We start from the raw sequence: 14,500 nt of genomic DNA, 5'->3' as shown, positions 1-14,500 counted from the left end.
CAGCCCATCCCAGCTCCCAGCTGCTCCTGAAAAGTAACCTTTCTAAGATTTTTCTGTATCCTTCCAGAAACAACACACAGGACCTCCTCATAGAATTCATAAATTTATACATTGACTTAGGGAAGTTGTCTCTTCATCCATGAAACGTATTAAGCAGATGCTTTCACTGGCTGTATCAGCAGTGGCAGGTGTTGAGAGTGACTCTTTGATTCTCATCGGAATGGTGAAAGATCAAATCCCACAACCACACTTTATTCTTGTCTGCATGGGTAATGAACCTTGGTCGGCTGACATTGTGTGTATACAGGAGCCCATGTTCAAGGCGCTGAGGGTTCTGCTTGCTGTTGGAGATACGGAAAGCACCACATAGCAGTCACTGCTGGCTTTGGTGCCATGGAAAGTCTAGAACATACTTGGGCTAAAGCAGTTTCTCAAGGCATGCATTATTGGTTAGTCATTGCTGTGGCCCTCATGCAGACAGCTAGGTAGGTGTGGCATTAGGAGAGGTCTTCTCGAAGGAAGTGAAGTGTGTGAGAGGTAGCTGCAGGTGTAGGCCATCAGAGCAGCGTGGCGCCCTAGACAGAGGACGTGGAGGCACTTGGAGTTTTGAAAGCCAGGGGAAAGGAAAAAGGCAAGTCCAGAGGGGACCTGGAGAGACGGGAACCAGAAGGACAGTTGCCAGGAGCAGGCGCTGGGCCCATGGAATCCCCTCTAGTTATGTGAAAGCATGTGTCCGTGTTCTCTCCCGCAAGGTGCTCTGCTCCTCCTCCTTCGGCCTAGTCTGCTCACCTATGGTCCTCTAAGCACACAGGCCTTGCTCCCACCTGGGCTTTAGCTCTCTGCTCTGGCATCTGTCCACATTGTCACCTGTCACCATGGCCCTCCATGACCATGCCAGATCACTTGACCCCTCCCAGGGTTTTCTCGCATGAACCCTTCCATGCCTTAGCTTTGTCTTCGAGGTGTGGAGGGCCTGAGGTGCTGCTCCCCTCCAGCCCAAGATCATGAGCTCCTTGTTCACTGCACAGTGCCTCCTGGAAGCACGGAAATATTTCCTGCTGGGGGTGGGAGGGAGGACCATGGTGGGGATTTGAACCTCTCTGCATCCAGTGTCTGTTTTCCTAGCAGCTCCGGCATTGCTTGTCAGACACAGAGCCCACCGCTTTCAGTTGCATCATTTTTTTGTCTTCCTTTCTCCCAACAAAGGTTCCCAGTCCCAAGCGGAAGTTGGAAGAACCAGTTTTAGAGTTCAGGCCTCCCAGAGGCGCCATCACCCAGCCACTGAAAAAGCTGAAAATCAACGTCTTTAAGGTTCACAAGTGTGCTGTGTGTGGCTTCACCACCGAGAACCTGCTGCAGTTCCATGAACACATCCCTCAGCACAAGTCCGATGGCTCCTCCTACCAGTGCCGGGAGTGCGGCCTCTGCTACACATCCCACGTCTCCCTGTCCAGGCACCTCTTCATCGTGCACAAGCTGAAGGAGCCTCAGCCCGTGTCCAAGCAGAATGGGGCTGGGGAAGACAGCCAGCAAGAGAATAAGCCCGGCCCTGAGGATGAGGCCGCTGAGGGCGCAGTGTCAGACAGGAAGTGCAAAGTGTGCGCCAAGACTTTTGAAACGGAAGCTGCCTTAAACACGCACATGCGGACACATGGCATGGCCTTCATCAAATCCAAAAGAATGAGTTCAGCTGAGAAATAGCCACAGATCTTCCATAAGAAAAGCCCTATCCACATAGGAATTGAAAACAAGACTTTTTTGTTACCAAAAGTTTGCAGTATAACAGAGTTAACAGTACTGTCTGAGCTGTCGCAATATATTCTCTGTCCTGCCCCCTCACCTCCTCAAATGTGTCCCTCCCCGTAAGTATTAAGGCAGTATTTGAGTTTTAAAGAGTTTGTATATATTTAAATAACTTTTATACTCTTTGTTACATGTTTGTATCAGTATTGGTGGAAAATGTTTTGAGTTTTGTTGTTTTGGGTTAGAGTTTTCCTTTTTTGTACCGTTTCTTTAAAACAGAGTCCTTCGTAACAGGGGCAGTTCCTGAATTCAAACCAACCATTTTGTATGTTAAAAATTTAAATGAGTTCAATAATTACAGGCTAACATGCCTTTTTTAGTGTTTTTAATTTTTAGAACTCACCACATAACTTGTAGGTGATTGTGGGTCTCACAACACTAGCAACTCTTAAGTGTCTTAGCACCACACTTAGCGTGCCTGTTCCTAGCAATCGAGGGCTCCAAGGACAACAGCACCCGGGTGGGGACATGGCCCAGACCCTCCCAGACAGCATCTGGAGCAACCTTGCAGATCCCTTCGTCCTCCAAAGTGAGTAAAAGAGGCCAGGAACCCAACAGGGAATGCAGGCATCCTTAATCCTTCTGCAAGAATGAGGAAGAAGGGGAACATAAAGGGGAGAAAACAGCTGGCGATTTTTCTGGGTGGGTTTGCGAGGCTGTCTTACAGATCGTGGTAAGACAGGCTGAGAAAAGGCTAGCCTGCTGTCAAAGCTGAAAGGTAGTCAGACCTGTCTGTGGCTCTCTAGTCAGGTTTTGTCATGCAGCTCACCAATATTACAGAGACACATCTTTCAAGAATATGAGTATTTCTCTGGCTCTTGATAGGAACATGGAGGCATGGTTGACTTAACCCTTTGCTGTCTACGCAGTTGGTGTTTCCTGTTCTGGGTGCTACTGCCAAATGTCCTGGTACTTAGAGTTGGGATGCACAACTTTACCACCGACCTAGCAATGCAGCAGCCTGTACTCTGCAATTGGCCATAGACGAAGCACTGAGCCGCCAGGCTTCTCGAGTTGTTTCAACACCCTGTCATGGCCGCCCGATTGAGCACTGTAGAGGTGCTCTCTGGTCACTTCCCTGTATAGTTCTCTGGGAAAGCTCTATATTTTGGTTATTGTTTTGTGTTTTCCGTTGCATTTTATATCTTGTATTTATCTTCAGATATGTTTTGTACTTGTTTGTTTTGTTTTCCTAAGCAAAGAAATCCATTTGTGTATATAGACTTGCATGCTAGACTGTAGTCAACGTGCAGTTCCTTGAAAGGTCTTGCTGCTGTTGGGTGTGCTCACTACATCCATTGTGACTGTATTCAACCCATTTCACATGTAAATAAACGAGGAACATCTGGCCCTTGAGTTTCTTCAGGAGAGTTTTTGGTGGGTCTCTGACATCTGGAAGTTTGGGAAGTGACTCGTTTACCGGGACAGGCTTCAGAATATTGCAGAATCCCTTCCACTCTGAAGAATGGCTTGCTCGTTCTCATCAGTGGCCAGCTAGCTACTCTGCCGCCTTCTGTTGACTATATCGGTACAATCCAAGGGATTGAAAATATTCTTCAACTTGAAATTTACTTACTGTTACTTGTCGCATCTGTATTGCGCCCGGTTGTGTTCATTGGCACTTTCACGTGTTCCCGCATTTGAACCTTGCAATAAGCCTGCGTGGTGGCCACGTGGGTCTGTCCAGCCTACAGTTGAGGAAGTACAGTTGGGGAAGCTGAGCTCAGGCTCGCTCTTCACCTGAGCCCTCATAGCTGGTAAGTGGCTTTGCATATTAGAACCCAAATATTTTGCTCTCAACCTAGTATTTGCTCTTCGTGGTTATGTACATATTGACAAATATTCATTTATTCAACAAATAAAGTTATGTGCGAAATACGATAGTCAAACTTCTGTGTGGGGCACCTTGGCTTTTTAGACATTTTTAACTTATGTGTTTGTGTGTGTCTGTGTAAGAGAAGCGCACAGGTGTTGCAGTGACCTGAGGTGTCAGGTCCACAAAGCTGGAGTTGCAGGTGGCTGCAAACCAGTTTCCCGGCATGTCACTGGGACCCAAACGCAGGATCTCTGCAGGAGTAGTACAAGCTGTGAAGCACTCAGCCACCTCTGCAGTCCCACGTTATAAGATAACTGAAGGATCTCTACTTGTAGAATAACCAGAATTGTTTGATAGTGTGGAATTGATATCTGTTAAATGTTTCGTTTTGAAGGATTACAAGAACTCCCAGAGGTTCAAAACAGAGAAACCCAAACCCTGGTCACAAATCCATCAAATGCTGCACCCTGCAGGGAAACCTGGACGGTCAGTACCTCAGACTACAACAGTGACTAGGAGCTGCAGTTTGTGGTAGTCAGGGAAGAAGTCAAGAAGGACAAAATGAGAGAACCCTGTGTTGGTTTAATAGAAATTCCAGAGGGGAATAGAGACCTGGGAGAGTCAGAATGGAGTGTCCTTTACCATTGATTAAATCATGCATATTTGAGTTAACACAGACTGCTGACCAAGAATCCATATGCTGGGTCCTAAGTGTAGGTGTTTGAGAGAGAAGATACAGCAAACAAATGGCTTGTCCAAGATTTTTTCTTTTTCTTACTTCCAGTGTCCACTCTGAGTAGGCTGAAGGCGGTCTGGCTCCTAGGTAATGCCTGACTCCGCTTTCCCGCTGGGACAGAAGCTGAAAAGGGAAAGTGCAATTAATTGTACTGGCCCGGAAGTAACAGTCAAAGCAGTGTGTCCTCTAGGTCATCGACCAAAACCAGTGGCGTGCTCCCAGAGGCAGGCAGAGTACCTCCCCATGTGCTCGGAAGGCAGCACATGGCTGTGACAGGAATCGTTGCTGGAGCTATGGTGCTAGCTCAGGCTAAGGACTGGACTTAAGTGGGCAGAGTCAAGTCCCTGAAGTAGGGAGGAGAGGGCTTCATGCAATGAGACAAAGAAAAAAGAAGCCTGCTGAGAAAGTTCAAGTGGAGGCGATTCCAGTGTTTCTCCTGGAGGCTTAGATTAAATATTGAGACGAGCTTGAGTTTTAGATACACATTTAAGACAGAGTTGTGCCTCTATTTGGGCAGCTTGGTTTTACTAGTAATAGTAACGGCGACCCCCAAGGAAGAATAGACGCAAAGTGATAGAGAACACAGAAAGGAAACACGCAGGCTCTGTCCACATGGCCGCACCCTCAGCAGATTCCTGCTCCTTCCACAGATGAAGACTATGTACACTCCTGCCATGCCCTTGGCATTGACATTTCACCAGCATCTCTGGGCCTGTGTGAACCCATCTCAGTGTCTGACCAACTCTGGAATTTCTCCTTGACTACTTGGGGCAGCGAGTATGAGCATGAAATAGACTTATAATAGACTCAGGCTGTGAACACTTAAGAAAAATGCCCACTTGGAAGGGGAAATAAAGAAAATGTGCTGAAGAGCTTACTATGACTTGTAGAGCTTTTAACCCAGGAAGATGGTCTGAAAATACAGTGCGCCAGATGCTCGGGGTTTCTCATGCTGTGATGCATACAGAGCAGGCTTGATGCACACAGAGCAGGCTACAGATCAGAGCTCCAAACTTCGGGTCTTCCGGTAAAACCTTGACCTCTTCAAGCATAGTGTGACCTTCCTTAAATGGCTCCTTCAACCTGCTTCTCCTTGATGCTCCACCTCCCCCCCCCCCATTAGCCTCACACGGTCACTGAGTCAATTGTAAGCCTAATGGTGTGATTACATAACCTGCAGATGCACAAAACATGAATGGGGATTCAAAGCCACCACAATGGAAAACCACTAAACCACAAAGGAAGACAGCAAGAGGAAGAGAGTGAAATAGAACTCCCAAGCCAGAAAACACATGAGCCGCTGTAACCTCAAGGTCTTAACTATTACTGCTGCTGTGTCTGCAGACTCATCATATCCCCCAATGAAGCAGCAAGCTGAGACATTTTTAAAAGCTCAACTGTAGGCTATGTACAGGAGAATCTCCTTTACAGGTACACAAAGACTGGAAGTGATGGGTGTTCACTTGGGAGAAACAAGAGAGGGTGGGGACACTTAGGCAAAATAGGCAAAGTCAAAAACTAAAGAGATAAAAGGCATTCTGTAAGAAAGCCAATTCATCAACGAATTGTACCAGTTGTAAATGTAACTGCACCCCCAACACTGAGTCCCTACATATATTAATGAAATGGTGATAGATTTGGAGGGAAAGCTACTATATTGCAAAAATAACAGGAACCTTTAATGCCTCACGATCAACAAGGGCCATTCCCAGACCTGCCAATTAGGGAAACATTTACCTTTAGTCACACTTTGGACCAAACAGACCTAAAAAAAGACATCTACCATACGTTCCATCCAGCACCAACAGAACACACATCCGTTCAAACATTCAGGAGGTGGTCTCCAGGACAGTTACTATATTAGCTACAGAACAAGTCTGAGCAAGTTTGGAAGGACTGAAAACATCAAGTGTCTTTCCTGGCCACAACATGTGAAGATAGTAAGAGGAGTCTTGAAATGTTCAGTTAGAAAGTAAAAGGGAAATCAAGAAGTTGGATACATGAAATGAAAGGAAAAGAAAGCAAGCTCTGTGGGCCACAGTAAGAGCAGTTGTGAGAGGAAAATGTAGAGCAATACGTGCATCTCTACTGTTCCTAAGAACTTCTAGACTAGCCAGGAATTCTGTAGTTATCACCACCCCAAAACACTCATTCTGAATACGTGGGCCTTGGTCTATGTGGCTTGGACATGAGGTTAATTTGAAACTTGGTTACTACCAGCCCTTCCCGAGTGTTCTCTTTTCACGCCCACTTTAACTCTCTCTGCAGTGCTAATGGGTTCTCATGATTATCTTAGTATACACTCAAAACATCACACCCGGAAGGCCACAACTTGGAAGGTCAAGGCAAGAAGAAAGCAGTTGGTTTTTTAGGTTGATCTGGGCTGGCTATGTAATGATTTCAAAGTCAGCCTGTGCCACAGAGTGAGACCCTGTCTCCAATAAAACCAAACCCCCTCAATATATTATGTGATGAAACTTCTATAACCAGCTCTTTTTTTTTCCCTTGGGCTTCTTCTCACTTACGTTCTCTGCCTTCTTTGGAAGATCAGATCCAGGGTGTCCAACAAAGATCTTGCTTTAGTAAATTTCCCAGCAGAACATAGCATTCTAGAAAGGGTTTAACTCTAATGATATTATCAAATCGTATGTAACTTTAAAATTAATTACGTCTGATGTGCACTGCCAATGGAACCAGAAGACAGGATCCCCTGGAGCTGGAGTCAGCTGTGGGAGTAGGCCCAGTGTGGGTGCTGAGAGTCGACCTCAGGTCATCTGCAGGAGCAGAATATGCTTTTCTTAACCACTGAGACTTGCTCGAGGTCCTGGAAAGGGTTAACTTTTAAGAGAATTCAGAAAGGGCTCTACATAGCTGTGCACTGCGCAAGGGATGCTGAGGCCTTTGGGGGTTGGCTAAGTGCAGATCTGCCCTCAACCATGAGAAGACTAAGCAGTTTGGGGCAGACGGCCATGGACCAGGGCCCCTCAGTAACAGGCATCGCAGGAGCAGGCCGTGTCCATTGCCAGAACATAGGCAGTGGTCGGAGGCTACCTGTTTTCTTGCCAGCATGTATTTCATCTTTCCAGGTAGGGTGAAGATGGACCAAGGTATTAACTCACCAGGTTTGTCCTGGAACTACTGTCTCCTCCCTTGCCCCAAGTGGATATTTTTACTTGAGGAAATAGAACAGTGCTTCCCAGAAAAACATCCTTTGCCAGCTTCTAAATTCAGCCCATAAGGCTAGCTCCGAGTCACAACCAGACACTGTTTATATCACTCATATATTACAGTGTTTAAAGGAACCGTTGTTCGGCTGACTTTTTCTGCAGCAAGTTGTTTATCGTGGGGCTGTTCTGAGAGTCCTGCACTGCACTTCTGTGTCACAGCTGTCTCTAAACACAAGAACAACCACCTCATTTGCAAGACTATGTGGGAAAATACTGCCTTCAGAGTCCCCCATGACAGACATTCCCCTTAGTTCCAGAAATTGTAGGCTTAGTCCAAGCTTTTCTTTGATCTTTTTGTCATGTTAGGATTAACCAGACCAGTTATTTCTGAGAGTATCATGTGTGGCAGAGTGCAGGGCAGGCACAGATCTACTGATTGGAGGGCACAGTGTGAGACTGATAAGGACCAACAAAAAACAGAGCTGCCCTAGGGAACCTGCTGTAGTGTGGATCTTGGCAGGAGAAAGATGTGGATACTCCGGTGGAGGCCAAAAGATCGCTCACCTGGCACTCATTCTATTTCGACTCTTCTGTAGAAGTGGGGGCATTTGAAATGTATCCGTGCTGGTGGCCATGACTGCATCGGTTGCCCTTGTTGGGTTAGCAGGAAAGAGGCTGGTCACCTTGAAGGGATCCATGAGCTGGGGCTGGAGCGATGGCTTAGTTACTGAGTGGTTGCTTTTGTAGAGGACTTGAGTTTGGCTCCCAGCACCATATGTTGGGTGCCTCATAAACAGCAAGCAGTTCCAGGAGACCTTATACCCTCTTCTAGTCTCCATGGCCATGGACGCAAACGCAGGCATATTTTTAAAGGGATCTTCGGAGCCATCTTGAATGCTTACATTGTGGGGCACTGAAGTTCTCCTGCCCTCTGAATAAGACACTGAAGTTTTAAGTTCTGCTGCCCTCTGAATAAGACATCCGCCAAGCAACATACCAATGCTGGCTATTTTAGAAGAGAGCCATCAGGATAACTGCAAATGAAGTTGATCCCCATCTCCTTCCCCCACATCCTGCCACTGGAAGGACCTCATCTCCCACTGCTTCCTCCCACCCATCCCCCTTCTTTTCATGCATCCCTTGCACTCCCATCGTACAACCTCGCCTGGCTGTTCGGCCCCTCCTCTGCCATGCAATGCTCTCCCACAGTTATTCCCAGGAAAGCTTTCCCCATCTTTCTATTCGGCTCAGAAGAGCTCTGCTACAAGAGCTCTTTCTAGTTCCCTGTCTAAACCGTGAGCCTGCCGGTGGGTGGTTATGGGGCAGTCCTGAAATCCCAGCATTTGGGAAGGAGAGATAGGAAGATCATGGGCCACTTAGCAAGATCCTGTTTTGAAGAAGAATGGATGGATCGATGGAGGGTGGGAGGGAAGGGGGAGGGAGGGAGGGAGGGAGGGGGGAGGGAGGGAGGGAGGGAGGGGGAGGGAGGGAGGGAGGGAGGGAGGAAGGGAGGGAGGGAGGAAGGAGGAAGGATGCCAGTCAGCTGCACACATGCTGGCTACTCTAACCTCCCTCTTATTTTTCTCTGCAGCATCACCCCTGCCTGGTGCTAGCTGTCTCTTTGCGGACTGTCTGTCATACTCTGGATGAGCGTCTCAGCTTTTCTGTAGCTCTGCTTGCTTCCTAATCCAAAGTCACCTTTCTTCTCACATCTCCACCCCAGAGCAGTAGAGACACTTTCTCCTTCACATGACATGTACTTTTGTCAGCAAGGACAGGTCCTTGTTTTCCCCCAGCCCATCTCCAAATGATGAGTTCTTGTGGCCTTTCATTTTGCATAGCCAGCTGTAGAAGGAAATGACCTTGGCATTCAGAACATTGGTCAGCTGATGGCTGCTGCTTCAGGAAATGGATGAGGGCCAGTTGGCAGGAAAGGAAGGCTATGTTTATTTTCCTGTCCTATTTTTGTGCCCAGCGTGGTGTCTTGCATCAATCAGGGGCCTAAAATACCCTTGCGAATGACTGGGTCTCCTTAAGCCTCGACTAGTCACAATTTTAATTTTTTAGGAGTTGGGAGAAATATTGGAAGGACCTTAAACCATTAATTATCCAAAAGTAGGGTTTCAGTTGTTTGTTGAGACTGTGTCCTGTAGCTAGGCTGGTCTTGAACATTTGATCCAGCTACCTGTATCTCCTCAGAGCTGGGATTCCAGGCATGTGCCACCACACCTGGTTTGGGATGCTGAGGATTCACTCCAGGGCCTTTTGTATGCTAGGCAAGGGCTCTCCCAACTCAGCTATATGGCCTCAGCCCCAGTCATTCCGATTTTTGATGAGTGTATATCAGCAACTATTTAATGAATAAATCCAAGGTTCCAAGACATTTCTGTTCAACCATTCATAAATATTCAACTTAGCTAAGCCTCATTTTTGTTGTTGTTGTTTGTTTGTTTGTTGTCATCATTGTTGTTTCCAATTCCCTCTTCATTTTGGTGTGGGGGCACTGTACTTGGTATTGAACCTAGGACATCATTCTTGCATTCTACCATGACCCCAGTACCGTTTACACTTGAAAATAAAACAAAACAAAACAAGGGAGGTGGTTAGCAAAAACAAAACCAGTTGGCATGGAAAACTAACTGTAATATGATGCTTATGACTGAAGAGTTTAAGTGTTCGAGCGTCCTGAACTCTAACTCCATCCTACAAACACCTATGGGAGGCAGTAATTACATAATTTTTACAGAGAGCAAAACTGAGCTAGCTCCTGAGGGGGCTGGACCAGTTACTTGGGAGGGTGAAGAAGGTGGATGACAATTCAAGGACTGCTTAGGCTATAGAGTGAGTTCAAGGCCAATCAGGGCAACTTGGTAGGGCCCTGTCTCAATTAAAAAGTAAAATGAGGGCCCACTAGTGGAGTGCTTCCCAACAGGAATGGAACCCTAGGTTCAATCCCCAGAACCATGCCAAAAAAGAATTTTAAAAAACTGAGTTGGCGTCTGACAGAGCTAGAGAGTAAACCTTGTCACGTGACTACAGAGTGTGCAGAGCCAGTGGAGGCAGAGGAAGTGGCTGTTCTCATGGGAGGGAGCCCACGAGGGTTTCCTAGAGGAGCCAAGAGTGACTTAGAGAGTAAGTTGAAACTGGGCTGTGAGGTGGCTTGAAGGGTGACAGAAGCCTGACAACCTGAGTCTAAGACCTGGAACCCTCACAAAGGTAAATGGAGAGAACAGACTCCTCCGTGACAGAGGCCTGACAACCTGAGTCTAAGACCTGGAACCCTCACAAAGGTAAAAGGACAGAACAGAGTCCTCCAAAGTTGCTTTCCACCTCCACATGTGTGCACACTGTGAGCGCGCGCGAGCGCGCGCACACACACACACACACACACACACACACACACACTACAACCACCACACACACGCACACCACCACCACCAACAATAACAACAACAACCTTTAATTTTTCAGACAGGGTCTCACTATGTGGCCGTGCTGGCCTTGAACTTTCGCCTCTGTCTCCTCAGTGTTGGTGTTGAAAAACATGCACTACCATGTCCAGACATAAACACTATAATTTTAAAAAATTATTTTATTTTTGTGTATTGGTGGTTTGCTTGAATGTATGCCTGTATGAGGGTGTCTGTAACTGGAGTAACAGACAGCTGTGAGCTGCCAGGTGGGTGCTGGGTCCTCCAGAAGAGCAGTCGATGCTCTTAACCACTGAGCCATCTCTCCAGCACCCCCCTCCCCTCCCCCCAGTACAGCTTCAGAGGAGGATGGCGAGTAGGATTCCCCAGACAGAGTGACCCAGGAGAACAAAGGAATCAAAAGGAGGACAGAGACAGTGTGAGTGTGTGTGTGTGTGTGTGTGTGTGTGTGTGTGTGTGTGTGTGTGTGTGTATGAGTACACATGTGTGTACCCTTTTGAGGCCAGACGAGCAGCCCGGGATGGTAGAAGATGCTTTAAACATGTGGAAGCATGTACAACTGAGTCTCTACTCCCCACAGATGTATTTGGGCAGTGTAAACAAGGTGTGTGGCTATGTCACTCTTCAAGTGGAGGCGCAGCAGCTACTATTTAAAGACAGCCTTTCTCGAGTGAGCATGTTTACCTGTGACCCACACGTTTTGTTTTCTTAAAGCTCAACCAACAACCAGCATCACTTCCTTTCCCAGATGTGTGTTCTAAACCTTAGAGTGTGGCTGTGTGTATATCTGCCTGGAGCGAGAACTCCTTCTTGTGGACACTTGCATCACGCCCAGGCTGACACTGCTTTCAGAGTCCAGTAAATCCACTGAGAGTTGTATGACCCTACCTGCTGCTCACAGAGAAGCCCGGCTTTACTTAACATCCAGCCAACCATTTTACAGGTTGGATTTATCATAACTCTTGGTCAAAGCCCAAATATTGCTACTTCACATCATCAACATGTTTTGTTTTTTAAAAACCCAGAGAGATATACCAGACCATCTACCCAGAGACAACCCAAGGCTTATTCTTGTGTCCTGGACACGTTAATCTGCATAACTAAAGGAAGCCAGGTGGCCAGCGGCACCACGTCCACAGCGCCGTCTCACGGACAATAACAAATTGTATATAAACTGGTTTCCATGGTTTATCTGTCCGCTTTGCAGGTGGCTGAGGAGATGCGGTTTGTTCTTTGCTTGTTAAGCAGTGAGAGACGTCACATTTACCCCCAACACATTACAGACAAGGGCTTCATAAATATTGGGCTCTTTGTCTAAGAAAGGAGTTCAGTCGTGGCAGATTGAGAAATGATGGCCCTCACTTTGCTGGCTGGCCTGCACTTTATGTTACCTTTTGTTTCTCCTGCAAGAAATATTTCTCTCAAGTGCATGCAAGACACTGATGAATTCCTTTCTGATCTGAATGCGCTGGAGCCCAAAGACTACGCTCTGAGAAGTAAGTAGGTTTCCCTGTCTCTCTTTGTGGCCAAGCATAGAACAGTCTGCCATATTTGCTAGAAGCATTCTAGACTAACTCTTGAGAATTTTAAAAGGCACCAAGCAGGAAAGAGAAGGCAAACCCATTGCAGAAGTCTGTTAAGTCAATCTAGAAATGCTGCTGTAATGGAAGAATTGTTCCTAAATACTGTGTACTTAATTAATGAAATCAATAGCATTTTACTTTGCATGACAAGCCTGGGTTTGTTTCCTTTTTGAGACATTTGATCTGCTTCTGATAGTGAGTTGTTTTCTTATTTAGTGAAACCAGCTCCTCTGTTCTGTGCTGATGGTAGCAGATTCGAAGGTGTGTGTGAGAAAATGCATGGGCTCAGGTGAGCAATGAGACCTCTTTGCATGTTCCTTGTTTGGCAAGGAATTGGGTTTTTGTGTGTTTCTCAAAATTATATGCATACCTTTCTGCCAGAACAGAGGCTGAAATCAAGGGTGCCTTCTCCAGGAGTGAGATTCATTGTTGTTGCTGATGGAACAAGAAACGTAAAAACTCCTTTTGAAGCCAGATAGGCTAACATATGCATTTCCATTTAGAATACACAGCCACTTTGTTCTGTATTTAAAACCACCTGTATCATAACAGGGATTAAAAATAGACCATTTGGGTAATTCAAAATGCCATGACATCTGAAGCAATTCCTGTTCTACACAGGGTCAGATAGCCCAGGATTTGATGAAATGGTGGCAAAATATGAACTCAGTTAATTCAACAGATATATTGTTTAAGTGCTATTTTGGAATTGATTATGTTCCATAACAATGCTGGCGATAGTAATAGGGGATGCTGCAACTGAGCCAGGCAACTGTCCCAGAGACTCCAGAAGGTGTGACGGCAGGCACAGGCTTCTGGGACTGAGGTAGCAGCACAACATAGTCATCAACAGTCACAGCCACGTGAACACTGTTGGCCTTGCAAGTGTCTCTACCCGTGTGAGCCCTACCCATGTTCTGTCTAAAGGTACCTGGGAATTTAATTTTTTCATTTTTCTTTTCATTAAAATGGAAATTTCTCAGGCTATAGAGACAACTCAGTTATGAGGTACTTAACTATGCAATAGACTGAAGTTCCACCCCAGCACCCACACAAGAAAGCTGGGTGTGGTGGTCCACACATGTAATTCCTATTCTGGAGAAGTAAAGAGAGTAGATTCTTGAGGGTTGCTGGATTGCAGCGAGTCTCAGACCAGTGAAACACTTGTTCCCCAAATCAAGATGATGACTCTTGAGGGACAACACTAAGGTTGTCCTTTGGTCTCCATATTTATGTACATACGCCTGCATACCCCCCAAACATGATGGGGTAGATGACTGTCAGTTTATTTCAATGGATAAATGTGTCTGTCTGTAGTGACTGTGGCTTGGCACAGTTGCTTTGACATTTGTCTGAGATTTTTAGTACAGAATGTGCTATTGACCGTGGTTCTCGTCAGAAGTTTCCTGGTGGGCATATGGAAGGAAAAATAAGAGGAGTGAAGAGTGAGTACTTTGACATTAGCAGTGGATACCCTTTAGAACCTTGTGTAGGAATTGTTCCTTTTGGCCTTTTCAAATCTCCTTCATGGGAAGGGAAAGTCACTGCTGTCTAGTTGGTGCAGGAGGATACAGAGTCATGGAGATGCAAAGTGTTTGTGTGAATTACGTTGTAGAATTACGGTTTGAGCCCATGTCACCTGATTCCAAAGCCCTTCCCCTGTCTCTGCCCACATATATATTCCTAAATACATAAATGTAACCTTTCTCAGTCTGCATGATGTTACTTGTACGTATGTTTTGAGGACTGATCATTTGGTATTGGATAACCAATTGGTATCCCTGGGGAAGACTGTTTCTCCTGCCCTCAGCATTCCTTAGTTATTTGTATAGGGTTCACACCACTTTAGTGTGTCTATTGGTATCATTCGTGTTCATCTCATGTTTATGCAGTCCTGCTGGTGAGACTTCATGAGTGTAGCTTCTGACATTACTAGAAGACACACTCTCAAAGCAAATTCCCTC

General features: G+C 46.2%; 2 protein-coding genes across 13 annotated transcripts in view; both read left to right on the top strand.

Annotated features, from left to right (window-relative positions):
• Znf532 (zinc finger protein 532) overlaps positions 1–3,692 on the top strand; it is a 118,183-nt gene extending 114,491 nt beyond the window's left edge. For all 12 annotated transcript variants that reach the window (XM_040741693.1, XM_040741691.1, XM_040741695.1 and 9 more), the window contains one exon: positions 1,207–3,692. In XM_040741693.1, the coding sequence (XP_040597627.1) occupies positions 1,207–1,701 (495 nt within the window). In that variant the 3' untranslated portion in view covers positions 1,702–3,692. The remainder of the gene's footprint in view (positions 1–1,206) is intronic.
• Positions 3,693–12,136: 8,444 nt separating this feature from the next.
• The window catches only part of LOC101827059 (O-acyltransferase like protein-like), a 47,351-nt gene continuing 44,987 nt past the window's right edge, over positions 12,137–14,500 (top strand). Inside the window, exon 1 of the mRNA XM_040741686.1 lies at positions 12,137–12,449. Within this exon, the coding sequence (XP_040597620.1) occupies positions 12,302–12,449 (148 nt within the window). The 5' untranslated portion in view covers positions 12,137–12,301. The remainder of the gene's footprint in view (positions 12,450–14,500) is intronic.

This window comes from Mesocricetus auratus, unplaced genomic scaffold (assembly GCF_017639785.1).
Source record: "Mesocricetus auratus isolate SY011 unplaced genomic scaffold, BCM_Maur_2.0 Super-Scaffold_6730, whole genome shotgun sequence".
NCBI classification, from domain to species: domain Eukaryota; kingdom Metazoa; phylum Chordata; class Mammalia; order Rodentia; family Cricetidae; genus Mesocricetus; species Mesocricetus auratus.
Note: the sequence above shows the minus strand (reverse complement) of the source record. Positions and strands in the feature narration are given on the sequence as shown.